Source organism: Motacilla alba, chromosome 7, assembly GCF_015832195.1.
Source record: "Motacilla alba alba isolate MOTALB_02 chromosome 7, Motacilla_alba_V1.0_pri, whole genome shotgun sequence".
Lineage (NCBI taxonomy): Eukaryota > Metazoa > Chordata > Aves > Passeriformes > Motacillidae > Motacilla > Motacilla alba.
Genome location: NC_052022.1, coordinates 18389716 through 18405328, shown reverse-complemented (window position 1 = coordinate 18405328; position 15613 = coordinate 18389716). Strand labels below are relative to the sequence as shown.

At 38.0% G+C, this 15613-nt stretch overlaps 1 protein-coding gene across 5 annotated transcripts in view; it reads right to left on the bottom strand.

The window, feature by feature from the left end:
• The window catches only part of CSRNP3 (cysteine and serine rich nuclear protein 3), a 99565-nt gene that overhangs the window by 64332 nt on the left and 19620 nt on the right, over positions 1-15613 (bottom strand). For all 5 annotated transcript variants that reach the window (XR_005257545.1, XM_038142344.1, XM_038142346.1 and 2 more), the window contains exon 2: positions 3599-3770. Coding sequence is in view for 4 of the 5 variants with exons in the window: in XM_038142346.1 (XP_037998274.1) it covers positions 3599-3770 (172 nt within the window). In the remaining variant the exon portion in view is untranslated. The remainder of the gene's footprint in view (positions 1-3598; positions 3771-15613) is intronic.

Below are 15613 nucleotides of genomic sequence, written 5' to 3'. Positions count from 1 at the left end.
CAAAAAAGCCATGGTAATCATGATTTTGCATTTCTAAAATTACATGCATCACCGGTGAGAGAAAAAAGAAACTTCATATTCTTTGACTTTATAAATGAGACTGTAAAGTTATTAAAATTATTTTGCATATTGTAGTAGCATCTGGAAAGAGCAACTGCTATAAAAAGTCTAAAACCAGTGGCTAAGATATGATCTGGTATAATTTTAATTCTGTAGAACAAATCAAGGACAATATCTTACTATCATGTTTAATTTTTATCCAATCTCACAGACAATATTCGATCAGCAAATAGAATCCCATATATTCTGTTAGCATCATTGGGAACTAAGAATTGCTGGCAAAAGATGGTTCCAGAGCCGCTGACAGGGCACACTCCTGTATACAGACCAGGCCTTATACATATGTTCTGAGTGCAAGGTGCTTTTCTCTAATAAATGCAGCACAGGTACAGATGTGCCGTAGAATCAAGATCAACATTTTCCAGTAATTTTCTAATTTGTTTTTGAAATATGTTCCATGTCCATCAATGTAGTGAAAGAGGATGAGTCACTTTCAATGACTAAGAATTTGCAAACTCCTGGAGCATTAAATTCCTTTGATCTTGATAAGCTGGCTTGTTTTCATTCTGTTCATTAGCCACCCCCCAAACCTTTTCCCAGTTTTGAGCCAGCCAATCTGTAGCCCTTTCTGCAAGCTGGCATATTTACCAAGTAAAATCTGTTACCACTGCTTTCCTGCTCTTACTGAAAAACACCCTGTTGCTTGTCAAGCTCCTCATCTGGGGGATCCTCCTTCTCTTTTCCTTCACATATGACATATCCACAAGCTCTCTTCCCACCCTGACAAGCTCTTAATTAGCTCCTCTCTGTATTTCCCCAGTAACCACAAACTGTTCACTTGTGCATTCTGTTAATCTCTTTTTTTTTCCACTCCCATCTAATGTAATTTCATCATTAATTCCCAAGTACCATTTTGCTGATGACTCGCAAAAATTGCCTAAGAATCTCAGAAAATAATTCAGCTGTGCTGCTTTGAACTATGTCTTGATAAATACCTTTCTCTAAGGGTTAACCTGGGAATGTCATTACCTACATGATTTGAAAAATAAGAATGTCTTAAATTGTAAGCATAAATTATCATTAATTTTCCAGATAATTATTTGGCAACTGTAACAGGGCTGTTTTCTCATCTGTTCTGTTTGAAAAATTAGTGTATGTGGAGCCTGCCACAAACAGGTATCCACATTTAGACAGCGATTCAATTTCAGTACTGATTAGTGAAAAGCATCTTGATATTTTCACTCTACTCCTTTGATGGAAAAATACTTTACAGCTCCAAAAAATCCTTTAGTGCTTGATTCTTTACCAATCAAAAAAATCACAGTTGTCATAGAAACTGTAAAAACTGAAGCCAGTCATGACATAACAACAGAGCAATGGAAAATGTCTGCAAGCTCTGATTTTTGTGCTGGAGATATTTCTGTGAATTTAACCAGGGAGCCAACAAGTTTCCCAAATCTAACAAAGACTGTTACAACAATAGGTATTATTATTGTTTTTAATAATCTGTTCAGAGTCTGGAAAGTAATAGCATTTACTGCTATTACTCCTGCTCTACACACTGGCTACGTTAACAGCAAACAGACTCTTCTCAAAACACTCAGTGCAAGCTTATGCTGTAAGGCAACTGAATTTCTCCGATCACACATCTTAGATAGCCTGGAGGGGCTTTTGGTCAATGTTCTCAGCATTCCTGAGATCCCATTTTTGGTACTTTTAAGCTGACACAAACCACTTTAAAAATCTATGTTGCCATTAGTTTCTGTCTCTTACAACTGCTATTCTATCTGCAGACCTCTGCCCCACACAAGATAGTTCAGCTCCATTCCAAACATTATCTCAGGCTTTTTCCCTATGACATGAAACTCTGTAAAATGTAACTCTACTCCTGACTAAGACAGGTTACAAGAGTCTTCCCCTCTCCATAACCAAGTGCTAAATCATATACCAACTTCAATTCCAGGGCTCTTCCTGCCTTTTATTGGAGCCACTTGACACTTCATAATTACTAACTGACAGGGCTGCCTTACTGCAAACACTTGCCCTTCAAGCAGAGATCACCCTGCTGAAAAGAAAATAGTCATAATACACAGGAATATTACTGGACTGGCCTCACTGCAGGTGAGCAAACTGATTAGCTGAACTACAAGTAATACGAAAAGCAGCAGTGTGGAAGTTCTCAGATCTTAAAATAACCCTCTCAGAAGCACTGAATTAAGGTTTATGGAGAAATTTAAGGGAGTTCTTTTTGTTTCAGCTGGTTTCCTCTGGCATATTGTCCCTCTGAACCTTTAATTTATTCTTTCAAGGTAACTAGGTACACATATTTTGAACAGAGAGCAAACAAGTTCTTGGATTCACTATGCTTTCCTAGAATTGTCTTAAATAAACTGTTTTATCATGATAGCATCTAGGAATTTCCAGACCTGCTAAACAACTTCAGATGCTCACACCACACCCACATTCCCACCCTGCTTAAGGATTGCATTTAATGGTAGGGTGAGCATACTTGGTGTGTAACATGCTTCAGCAGCCTACTGAAGTTTAACTGACACATACACAGAGAAACTTTCCAGCTGCACCTAAGACAGAGACAGCAAAATTTGCTTGTTAACTTCCCTAACCATGAGTTTAGGAATTAAAACCACAGTGAAGTCCTGATTCCAGTAAAATAACCAGCAAACAGCCCATGAGTGAAATAATAAACTTTTTTTACAATGAACAAAGGAAAAAACCCCACAATTCAAATCTTCTTAAAAAGAACAGCATGACTTATTTGTCTACTGCATTATACTGCAGGGTTCTTATTAGAAGAGTACCTGAATCACACAAGTCCATAAACCTCAGTGGGAGAGAGACAAATATATTTCTTCTGTTACCATACTTGGGACCCTCATCAAAAATATGTATAAAATTCTGTAGCTTCTCACTCTTCAGTTCTGTGGCATTTTGCCACAGACTCCACATTTAAAATATCACTCAAGGCTTCCGTATGTCATTAGCACAATTACTGCACGTATGCATACATACATACACAAGCACATGCACATATGTGTCACTTGAAAAAGCATACACAAAAGCACAGCATACATAGTTATGCTTTTCTCACACTATAAATATATGCACATGTGTACACATGCATGCAGACTTCTATCTTTAATTCTGAAAAAGGCACATTCGTTTCACATTACTGCCAATATTCCCCCTTCTCCCAAATCATCACTCAAAATGGGAGACATTCTCCTATATGCTTAAAACATGTCATACTAACTAGATGTGAATGATAGAGCACAAACATGGAATTTCCTCTGAAACTCACTCTGACATAAAAATTTTCATAGAAAAAATTACCAGAGGAAAGTTGCTTTTTTTCAAAAATAAGTACTTCCTCACAGTGCCAACATTTAAACATAATAAAACAGATTAAAAAATTCAAAAAAAGCAGAAAGCTTTCACTGTATTTCTAACAAGTAAAATGAACCTTTCTTAGCTTGTATAAGACACAGTATCATGCCTAACACAACCCTTTAGTACTTACGAGTAAAATGATTAGAAGAAGATGGATGGACATTACTTCCACTGTCAGCACTTTCACTGCTAGAAACATCATCATCTGATTCCCACACACATGAACAAGGTGAGGTTCCACCAACTTCTTCAAACTTCCTCTTTAAAATTCCACTCATTGCTGCGATGCTGTCACCATGCACCTGTAACAGGAACAGAGGCAATGAGGCACTGAAACACGCACCTACTGTGCAGGTCTCCCAGTTATCATTAAAGAGTTCGCCTATCAGTCAGATACTACTACCTGCAGCTAAATGGCTCCTTCACTAAGAGTTTTAAACAAATTTTTCAAGAAGGAATCAAAAACCCCACAACCTATCATCAGTATATTTATCATCTCACTGACTTTAAGACTGAAGGTAAATGCTACCCTTATTCTACCAATGCAGACAATTCTATAGCCAATCTCATACATAAATATATATATATTCAGTTATGCAGCAAATTGAGGTCAAGCATAATACTCCAATGTAATTCATCAAAAATGGACCTTTATATAACACTTAAAAACTTACTTGGCACCAAGAAACATTACATGACAAAATTGTTTTGTAATAAATATGGTTCAGAAAAAACCTCATTGTCTCTTTTGATTTATTTTAAAGGTCTAATTTATATAATTCTCTGTACTAACAAATGCCCACAATTGCAATTAGATTTGAGAGCTGTATGAGATACTTTGCATCTTTCCAGGCCAGGCTCTGCATAAACAGCTCTGGCTCATTTTGTCATTTTCATTTCCTCAGAAGTTTCTTGCCTAGAATTTTTGAAATTCAGATATGAGTACTGGCACACAAGTAGACTATTTCCATTTACACAAGCATCAAAGGACTAGGTCCATCCTTAAGAACCTAACTTCCTAATCACATTGCCCAACAAAGCAACAGTCATGTTGAAAATTCCTTATTGTTTCCCTTTCATATATAACAGCTGATCTTTGTATCTCCATTTATGAAATACCAAGCAGAAAAAGATCAAAAAAATTTTAAAGCAATTTTTGATAATTTTAACACATCTGATAGGTTGAAACATTTTTCTCTATCTTTAATTAAAAAATTGGTTACTATCACCCTCATTACTGATTAATTCCTACTGCAGACTGAAAATTAATTCTAAGATCTTAAGCTAAAAGTTACAGATAATATCTACTCTCTGACTATGCTAATCAGTGAAATGCTGCTGTAAATAGCTGGGGAAAAAAGGCTGAGGTTTGATGCTTTTAAGCTTTTAGTATCAAAAATTCTCATCTGATGCCACTTGCCTTCAGCTTGTTAAGCTGCCAATTCAATTCATTTTATAACATAGTTATTTCTTCCAGTAAGCTTCACTCTACCTTTATGGATGTGTCTAATTTAGAGGAAAGATTTCAGTATAGATGTGGAATCCTGACATAATGCTAAGAACAGATGCTGCATAAGATGATCTTCAGCACCAAACTTGTTTGCATGCAGAGCACGCTAAAAATTAAATAACAAATATATTAGGGTTTCATATAGTCAGTCACACAGACTGATTTAAATACATATGCTCACCATGATGTTCTCAGCTTGTTTTACTATTTATGAAAAAAAAAATGTTTTCCTGAAAGGGATTTCTTCAGGCTAAATATATGACTCAAATAGAAGTTGCTTAGATCTCAACCTTTGCCCTTTTGTCCAAAAATGAATTACTATAAACTGCAAAGAAAGCACTATACTTTTATTCTGAGGACATGGAAAGGAGCATTTAGCATCACTTTGTAATAACCTTTGCAAAAATGTAGGAATGCATTTTTATGAACCAACCTCTAATAAAAACACATTTTCAAAAAAGAAAAAAAGAGAAAAAGAACTAAACACACACTGAAACCCTACAATTATAAAGAATCACCCCCCAAGTACAGGTTTAAAAACAACTCCTCTGACTTGTCCCCCATATCCTCACTGTATCTCTTGCCAACCACCTTTTCCATTGTCTCCTGCAGTGCTTACAGCACTGAAATTGTGAAATCACCATTATTTCCATGGCAACAGCCTGCAATATCAAATCCACAGGATTATAGCTTGACTGTAGAAGAGGGTAAAGAAGCAGCTGGAGTGTGAGAAAGAAAATGCTTACATTCAAACATCTCAGTGAAGAGAGTGAGAAATGAGCTGACAAAGAGTTTATCGTACAAGCGAGACCTAAGTCAAATCCATGTGTGCACCACTGAAATTGTGTCTATGGGAGTCATGAAGTTCCAGGTCCAAAGAACATAAGTCATAACTGCACTGCAAGGCAAACCTAATATCTGTGATCATCATGAGTGTGCAGCCAGTCAGAGAGCAAGAGCTCATTTCATACCCTGAGATGACTTCCAGACAAAAGCCCTTTTGTCAGACACTGTCTCCCACCAGTAAAAGCACAGAGCAACTGGAGGACTAAATGGTATCTTACGCATCAGTAAAGTCACTGCACATAGTGAGAGTGTCAACAGCCACAACTGTTCCCAGCAAGTAGGAGAAACAAATATTTTTTACACCAAAGGGTTTTAAATTTGCCTGGTTTTAGCATAGCCTACATTTGCAACAAGTGCCCCAATCTAGCAGCAGCAAAGCCATTTCATTAAGATAATTTGTATAATGAACCATAAGAAATGGGTCTTAGGATTCCTGGAAATGACATAGCTTAGCTCTATATCACTAGCTGATCAAGATAAGGTACAGGAGGTACAGGGATACTGCAGAACCTGAGTATCACCACAACACAAAGAAGGCATAGCTAGCCATTACATATATTTAGTGTGACTGTTGCCTGATTTTAGTTCTGAATCTCTTCCAGAAGATTACTGCGAAGGTTGTTTGACAAAGTAGTTGTGATCAAATTTAGATGTTGCCACTTTCTTGAGATCTGTTGATTCTAATCTCTTTGTAATCAAGTCTCCCCAGGAATATGTTACATAGGGGAAGTAGACACTTCCATTACTCAAGAGCTTGGCTACCACAGAGAGAGATTAAAGAGCATCTAAAGCTGTTTGTACACACTATGTACCAGCAGGAGATTCCTTTAGAATAACATCTGTATAAACAGATGCCACTCCATAAGCCAATATATTTCAGAAAAAAAGCACATCTGCACTGTAGTGCAAAGGCATGCTCTATCTGATAGCCTTATTTACACAGGCAACCGGCAGTACCTGAGCAAGATCCACATCTCCAGGAGCTAGGACGTAATATGCATGGGACACACAATCCAATGCTGTTTATGAAAGTGTGTGATATACCCCAGTGGAAGACATGGATACATGCCAGAGACCAACAGGAATAAGCAACAGTCAAACTTCTAATAGCAGTAAGGCCACAAAGTTAGTGATACCCCTAAAAGCTCCCTAAGTGCACAACTGGGGAACCAGGACAGAGAATTCAACTGAGGATTTTTTTGTCCTGTACCATAATTAAAATTGCATAACTAAATTCAGAATTTGGGGAATCAACTGAAGCAACTGCAGTCACAAAGAAATCCAAATCCAATCTCATTTGAACAGAAGACCCTAGAGGTAGGTCTAATGGTACAAGGCATCAAAGACTTACAAAAGTCAAATTTTCAATACATGAATGGAAAGCAAAACTACAAATAAGTCCCATAACTGATAGGAGGAATCATAAGGGTAATGTAACCAAGGAGCAATACAATTTTGCTAACACAAATCACTTAGAGTATACAAGACCACCATTATATAGGATGGGAATACTCTTAAATACACAGGAGTACTTCAGCAATATGTATATTATTAAAAGAAGCGAGCAAATGTATATAGGTACAGAATGCAGTACACAGAAGTCTATATCTGACTGTAGGAACCAAACAACAGCACATGACTAAGAAAAAAAAAATGGATGGTCAATCAATATTCTTGGACTTCCACTATGGCACCAACGATGTTCAGCCTTCAGAGTCTGAAAAATAACTGTCAGCTACAGGTGAAGAGATCTGCTATGTCATACCTATCTATTTGGTTTAAAAGGGTGAAAGTTGGCTTGAAAGGTTCAATCAGAAACAGACATTTCCAGATGATTACTAAATAGCTGTCTAGTAGCTATAGCTGATTTGGAGCAGCATCCTTCCAATTTATACAACTGAGGAACAAACAGACACTGGAATCTTTCCTGTTTGTAGATATATCCTTCACAACAAAAAAAAGTCCTTGCACAGCGACGTGATACATCATCCTCTGCCATCCTTCTCACCCTACTTGTGTGGCATTAGTGCACAGCAAGGCAAAACAAAGTTGAAACAGTGGGAACAGTATTAAAGCAAGGAAAATAAGCTAACACATTGCTATGAGCTCTAGGTCAAACACCAATTGCCTAACAGAGTTAAGGACTCTTCAAGAAAGTGACAACTTGACACAGCAGAAGCGTGTGATGGCTATAGGCTGTGAGAAGAATGTATCTCTCCTAAACACCCCCATCCATTTTTTACTCCTTCACTTCCTAGTTTTCCTCCACCCTGATGAAACTACTCCTACAATGAGATCATTTAGCCAGTTCTCTAGCTGCAGGTATGCTGACTGGCGAAGCAAGTCCTCAAAGCTCCATGGCAACAGGCTTTGCCTTCCTACGATGCCAGATACCTGGCAGGCACCCGATATCTAAAAATTTCAGAGGCAATATGTTATTACTAGAAGATAAAAATTCCATGTAAATGTGGGAGATATATTTCACACTGTCGCAGTACTATCTGGAGCCTACAAAGTAAAATAATATAAAAAGCCTGGCTGGTTTGACTTTCTCTAGTACCTAAAAAAGCTGGAAATTTTAGAGAATCTTGGTTAACAATCTCATTGCAGAAGATTGCAGAAGATATCTCACTAGATATCTTCTTTAGATAGCAGGTATCCCCAAATCCCAGTGAAAGGCCTAAAAAGAGTGATGTTAGGATTACTGAGTGAGTGGACAGGTGACAGTGCATTCATTACCTGTGCTCCCAGAAGTAAATTTTTCTTATGATACTGTGGTAACATACACTGCCAAACTTGTTCTACAAAACCTAACATAAGTTGCCGTAGCCTCAGTGTCTCACTGACACCCATGGACAGTGTATATACTGGGCATGATATGCTGTGCTATAGAATATCCCCCTTGGCCAGTCTGGATTAGCTGCCCTGGCCATGCCCCCCAAGCTCCTTGGCAGCTCCTCACTGGTAGAGGGTAAGACACCAAGAAGTCCTTGACTTGAAGCAAGCAACCACTTAGCAAGAACCAAATCAACAGTGTGTTGTCAATATAATTTTTATACTGAATCTGAAAAACACAGTACTGACCCAGCTACTAAGAGGAAAATGAACTCTCTCCCAGGCAAAACCAGGACAAGTCACAAAGACAAATCTAACAATTTTTTCATCCTAGCCAAAATTTTCAAATAAAGGTTTTGCAAAATTTAGTGCTACAGTATGCAGCTCATACAACATCATCTGGGACACTGAACAAGTATGGAGCATACCTGTGAAGAAATAAACATCAAGCATTTACCATATGCAGTAACCATTAAAAAATATATGAAATAAGAAAACAGAACCCTATTCAAATTATATATCCTCATGATTTAGAGAAAAGCCTCACTATAGAAATCAGTTATTGACTAAAGCTACAGAAAAATCAAGAGGAAAAAGAGCTCAAGAACACATTGGCATTTGGAGTAGAGGGGGCTGGGGGACAGGGTATAAGAAATCAACTACTTATTTCTTTGGTTTATTTAGGAAACCTTATTTTGTACTGATTTCCTCTTGAGACCTGATCACATTTCATGATAAAATCTACCTGAATAAAAATTCTTATCTGAAAACAAAACCAAAAATAAACATCAAAGGTGGGTATTCAATAAATAACTGTCGTGTGTGTCACACTTCATTTTCCTCAAATGTATCAACTGAAAGTACAGAAAAATTTAAAGTCTGTAGCAGCAATACAGACTCACTTTTGAACATAAAACACTTCTATGTAAATGACTACAAACTGAACTGGAGAATGCAGAAAACAGATGTTACACATAAAACATTACTGCAAAGTACTCATCACAAACAACTCCCACCCACTGGCCAGTCAGCATGTGCTATAACATTCTAGGGAAACTTGGCAAATAATTTCACAGTCAAATCACGAATATTGATGCTCACAAGTCAAGATGTTTGGATTATTTGTTGTGATTAATACTCTTTTTGTATTTAAGTCTTTTTCATAGCATGCAAAGCTTCATTTTTTAAAAGACATTTTTCTTACCTGCTAAATGAATGTCAGCAGCAGAGATGGTTGTGAACTAATCAAGGTGGTTGCTTGGCTCCATACAATGCACTGAATTATTCTGCTCTTTGTGTAACTGACAGTTTTAAATTTGGGAGGGGAGGGGTAGTCAAACCCAAAAGCACCTACAGTGACATCATCACTCACACAAAGAATATTTCTTGTTTGTGAAAATGACTATTCACATAAGGAACTGCATTAATGCAGACAAAAAACCATTTGCATGAATGCTTGCAAACAGTGAACAACAGAGGTACACGAACATGAATCAAACAGCTGTTCAGAATTCAAATTAATGTTTGCAATACATGTTTTGCTGTATTTGGCAGCTCTAATCATAAGCACCAGTTGCCAGAGGTAGGCTCTGGTAGTTTCAGTACTACAAACTGTAAAATTTACAAACACATAGCAAGCTAATTCTATTTAAGAGATTAGACTGTATAGGTACAGGGTATACCATTAGTATAATCTTACTCATATATTTTTGCTTACAGCAGTGATCAACTTATGCAAACGTTAAATAGGTAAAGTCTTTCTCTCCTCATTTGCTTCAGCCTAGCTAAATCCACAGCGCCAAGTAAATCCTGCAGGATAAGACTGCACATTTCAACCTAGGGAATGTGTTCTGGCATTGCAAGCCAAATCCTGCCAAGTCTGCTCTTTGCAGGGTTGCTATACCATCACTTTACAGTACTCCTGATTTCACACTTGAGTACTAATCCACTAATCTTCTAGACTGCCTACACATTGTTGTACACTCTAACACATGCCACCTAGCTCCACTGGCAATGAATTTAGGATGCAGAAACAATGCTGACATATGCTCACCTCTCGCATCCACAAGCAGTACAGATGCTGATAGATCTGGCTCCTTTAGTCTTCCAAAAGATCTCACATGGTGCTACATGAACCAAGCATGCAAATATCCCCCTCTTCATCACTCAACACAAGAATCCTCCATACAGCAGCAGTGAAATGGCCTTCTAATTCTTAGCTACATCAATTGATGTCAACAGTTGAATGAAATGCTTGTATAACTCAGGCAACAGAAGAAAATTTTATGCTAGTTTTCTTAAATTTTCTCTCAGCATGCTCCCCAGAGAACAAAGTAAAATGAGTAAGAGGCAGTATTAATTCAACCCAGAAGCTCGGATCTTAGCATTCACATCTCCAGCAATGGAAGTGCAACCTGGTAGAAAGAGATCCAGAGGAATTCAGCAAGAGGGACTTTCTGTCAATATGAGATTTGTCCACAAAAGCTGTTTGAGACAGTTTTTTTTTTTGTTTTTTTGGGGTTTTTTTGGTTTTTTTTTATTTCATTTGTAACAATTTTCTAAGCTTGCTATAGCAAGCTTTCTTTCCCAGAGGAAAACAGGAGATTCAGGAGAAAGACACCTGAAGCTGGGTCACAAACTCAAGTTCATAATGCTAACCTCCATGTAAGTTATGTAGGACACTATTAGCAGCATCTGTGAAAGTCCTTTCCATAGTCTTCAGGTAACACTACTGAAAACCTGGTATTGGGCACTTCTCTTCTAGGTTTTGAGTTTTCATGATGAAATTTCATCAATTAAAATCCCTTCATCTAAAATCTGTGCAGAAAATCTTCTTTTACCCTTAAAAAAAAATAAATTACTACCTGTATCCCAGAAGAAATTTTCAAGTTTGTATGGATGCTCCCAGAAAAGGCTTACTACTATTGGCACTGACTGTATTGCCAGAGTGCTTGCAGCAAAGGTCTGGCCAACACATCTTTACTGTACCTCTTTATAAAAGGACATACAACATTTGGCTTGCTTAGCACCTTCCCAGCAACTGGAATGAGGTTCTGAGACTGGCAGCAGTGTATTTGGCACAGCAGCTTTGCATCATGCTGCTTCCAGCTGCAAGAATAGCAGTAGGGTTCAGCTCCGTAATGAAGACTGGAATGCTATCAACTTCCTGAGTGCTGGAAATAAGCATCCTTTAATATAAATTTTGCCCAGTTTAGCCCATGTAGTAATACTAATTGGCTCACTGCACCACCTTTTCATACTATTTCAGCACTGATTTTCCACACTGTTCTTTCATGAACATCAATCTTGTGCCCCACCTGCAGAGGAACTGCACACCATGGCAGGGAATCTTGTTTATCTCCTGCCAAAGTACAGCATGGCCAGGACTGCTACATGCCAAAGGGGCCTTCCCACCTGTCCAGCCCCAGTACACATCACTCAGCTCCCTGTTACATGCTGCATTAGCACACAGCCTGGCTGCTCCTTCATCACTGCCATCAAAGCCACTAGAGAGGGGGCATGAATTCAACAGCTCTCCTCTTCTGCCTCACCTTCTCTGCATCTTGAAACAGGGGTAGCCATTCTCTACTCTGAAATACGTAATGTTTAATAGCTTTTCAAAAATCCAACCGACCAAAACAAAACAAACTCACAAATCACTCAATGTGTCCAAATTCAGAGCATCTGAACTCCAAGAGCAGCAGCATGAACTTGCAACACAAAACCATACTGCAGCATATTCGCAAAACTTGCTCTGAACTAGGTTTTCCTCTTTCTTTTTTTTTTCTTCTAAAAATACAGGAATACTCTTCCAGTTTAACTGTTTAAGTACTGAGGGATGTGTGCACAGTGGTGACAGGAAAGCGTAGATCCAAATTTTTAGGTAAAAAATGACCAAATATTTCATACCTTGTTCTGGCCACAATTTTTGACAATAATAGTACTACTTCTATGTGACAAGATAAAAAAAAAGGACTAACTTGAGAGATTACAACTTAGAAACAAGACAAGTGGGTATTTTGGAGGTTTTCTGCCCATGGCAAACATGGTAAGGTTGCCTTCACCTTGTGGTCTGGTATTAACTGTACAGCACAGAATTCTGTTCACACATGAACAAGCAACGCTGAAAATTGCTGGAAAAATCTATCCTGGCAGAATCCTCAGCTCATCTGTTTGCTACTTGCTATAAAAAAAGCCAAACCAAACCAGGAAGAAAAAGAAAAAGCCACAGTACTTTCTTCATGTTATCATCACTATCTTTCACAACCTAGACATCACAGGCAATATGCAACAAACTTTCTCATTACTATTTTTATCAGATGAGAACTTCCCCTTCTATATCCAAAATCCAAAGGATTCCAATTGGCACCACTTGGCTACCACTATGAAATGCAAAGATGTACTTCTAGCAATGTATCACACCTTTACTTCCTCAAATAAAGTTTAGATTACTTATTATCTCCATAGAATTTAAATTACATACACAGGAAAAGGAGGTTTAAAATCAAACCAATTCGGGTTTGTCTGCCTCAGTTAAAAACAAATTATCCTCAAGAAGACTCATTGAAAAGTTTCAATAATCCATTTAATGATCTGCTTTCTTAACATGTTGAGAGTCTCATATAGAATGAAAGATACTGTATCTTTTTCTCTCATTCATTTTGCTGGGTTTAGACTGTCTGGATGGATGGGCCCTGGGAGTGATGGCCAATGGTGCTGCATCCAGCTGGTGTCCGGTCATGAGCGGTGTCCCTCAGGGATCAGTGTTGGGCCCAGTCCTGTTTAATATCTTTACTGATTATTTTGATGAGGGCCTACCATTAGCTAATTTCCAAAGTTAGGTCAGGGTGTTGATCTGCTGGAGGGCAGGAAGGCCCTGTGGAGGGACACAGACAGGCTGTGATGGGCCAGACCAAGAGCATGAGGTTCAACATGACCAACATGACTGTCCTACTGCTGGCCATAACAGCCCCATGAAGTGCTACAGGCTGGGGGCAGAGTGGCTGGAAAGTGGCCCAGTGGGAAAGGGCTTGGGAGTGCTGGTCAACAGTGGCTGAGGGAGCTGGGGGTGCTCAGTCTGGAGGAGGCTCAGAGGGACCTTCCAGCCTGCAACTGGCTGGAAGGAGGGTGTAGCCAGGTGAGGGTCGGTCTCTTCCCCCAGGCAACCAGTAACAGAACAAGAGGTCACAGTCTTAACCCATGCCACGGGAGGTTTAAGCTGGACATAAGGTAGAATTTCTTCACAGAAAAGGTGATTAGATATCGGAAAGGACTGCCCAGGGAGGTGTTTAAGGAAAGACTGCACTTGACACTTAGTGCCGTGGTCTAGTTAACACGGTGGTATTTGGTCATAGTTGGATTCAAGGATCTCAGAGATCTTGTCCAACCTAACTGATTCTGTGATTTCAAGTAATCAAAAGCAAGTGTGCAACTTAAACTGACTTTTGGTACTTGTGTTGTCAGTTAAAAATGGATTTTAGTATTAACTTGCAGAAGATTAATTATTCGTATGTGTCACAATACCTTGTAATATTTTAATGCTATCTTTAAGATACTTCCTAACAGGAAAATGCCCTTTTCAATGACGAAAAATGAATCAGCATACTGACTAACGTATGCTACCAGAAATCATATATATACCAACAAAATAAAAGAATACAATGGGTATATTTAGTCCACTATGAAAATGTTTGTCATTTGTTCTGTTTTCTAGGCACAAGCAGGAAGTCATCCAATGGGAAAGAAGCAGAAACAGAAAAAACTGGTATTTTTCATTTATATTGAATACCAGCTAACAACAAAACAAGTTATGATATGCGGAAGGAATAAATAAAAGAACTGGATAAAAAAAATGTAGTATGGTAGAATATCCCAGGTTGGAAGGGAGCCACAAAGATCACTGAGTCCAGCTGCTGCAGGTTACACATTCTTAAATGAAAATAATTAATTCTTTAAACGATGAAATTGCTTAGCAATCCTAAGTAATTGAATGCTATTTCTTTCTTGTAACAAGTTTTTTTGTGATATAAGCTTTAGCTTTTGCTTAAGTAAAAATTTTACTTTAAATGGTTTACATGGTATATCAATCATCTGCACATACAACTGATAAGGAAATATTCGCTAATATAATAAATAAAAGAAAAAAATTCTTTCATTTGCAGGTTGTTAACTTACAGGTTGTTAACTTACAAAAAGTCAGTGCTTAAGCACACTTTTTCTATCATAGACTTACCTGGGAATAAGCCTGTATCTTCAAATATTATTCAACACCTTACCTTCATCACCACCATGAATTTTTTTAACCAACTTTCTACTTGATTTCCAACTCTTCATCTAGTCTACCTCCCACTCACATGCTCCCTTCTCAGCAGGGTCTCCAACCAAGGCTAATGAGCTAATCTCATTTCCACTGAGCTGGTGAATGCTAGCAGCAGCTGACAGTGAATGCTGGACAGAAAATGTGAATCTGTAGTTCACGTAAAATACCTGAATCATTAGAGAACTTTAAAACTAGTGACAGCACAGTAGTTTTATTCAGTATTTTTCATGCTGTCATTATTAAGTGGCAGATATTTTTAGCCACCAAAATCCAAATCCATCTGCAGCAGCAGCGTTTCCAAGGAGACAGAATAATTTAAATACATGTGGAAATACATCTCTGTTTTCATCAACTACTCTGTTACTGGAGCACTTCTGAGTCAGATTTCTCATTTGATGGGGGGAAAGTGATTTGAATACATACATTTGAGACTGTAATTTAACAGTTGAGCTTTTGCTTTCAGATACATATCCATTACCTTCAAATAACAAATACCAGGATACAACTCCATTATTTTTTCAGTCAGTGCTATTTACCAGTTTTACTTTCCAATATAACAAAAAACCCAAATAAACAAAAGATACAGCTCACCAGTCTTTCAGAATAATTTTTTTAATCACTGATATTTGCTGCAA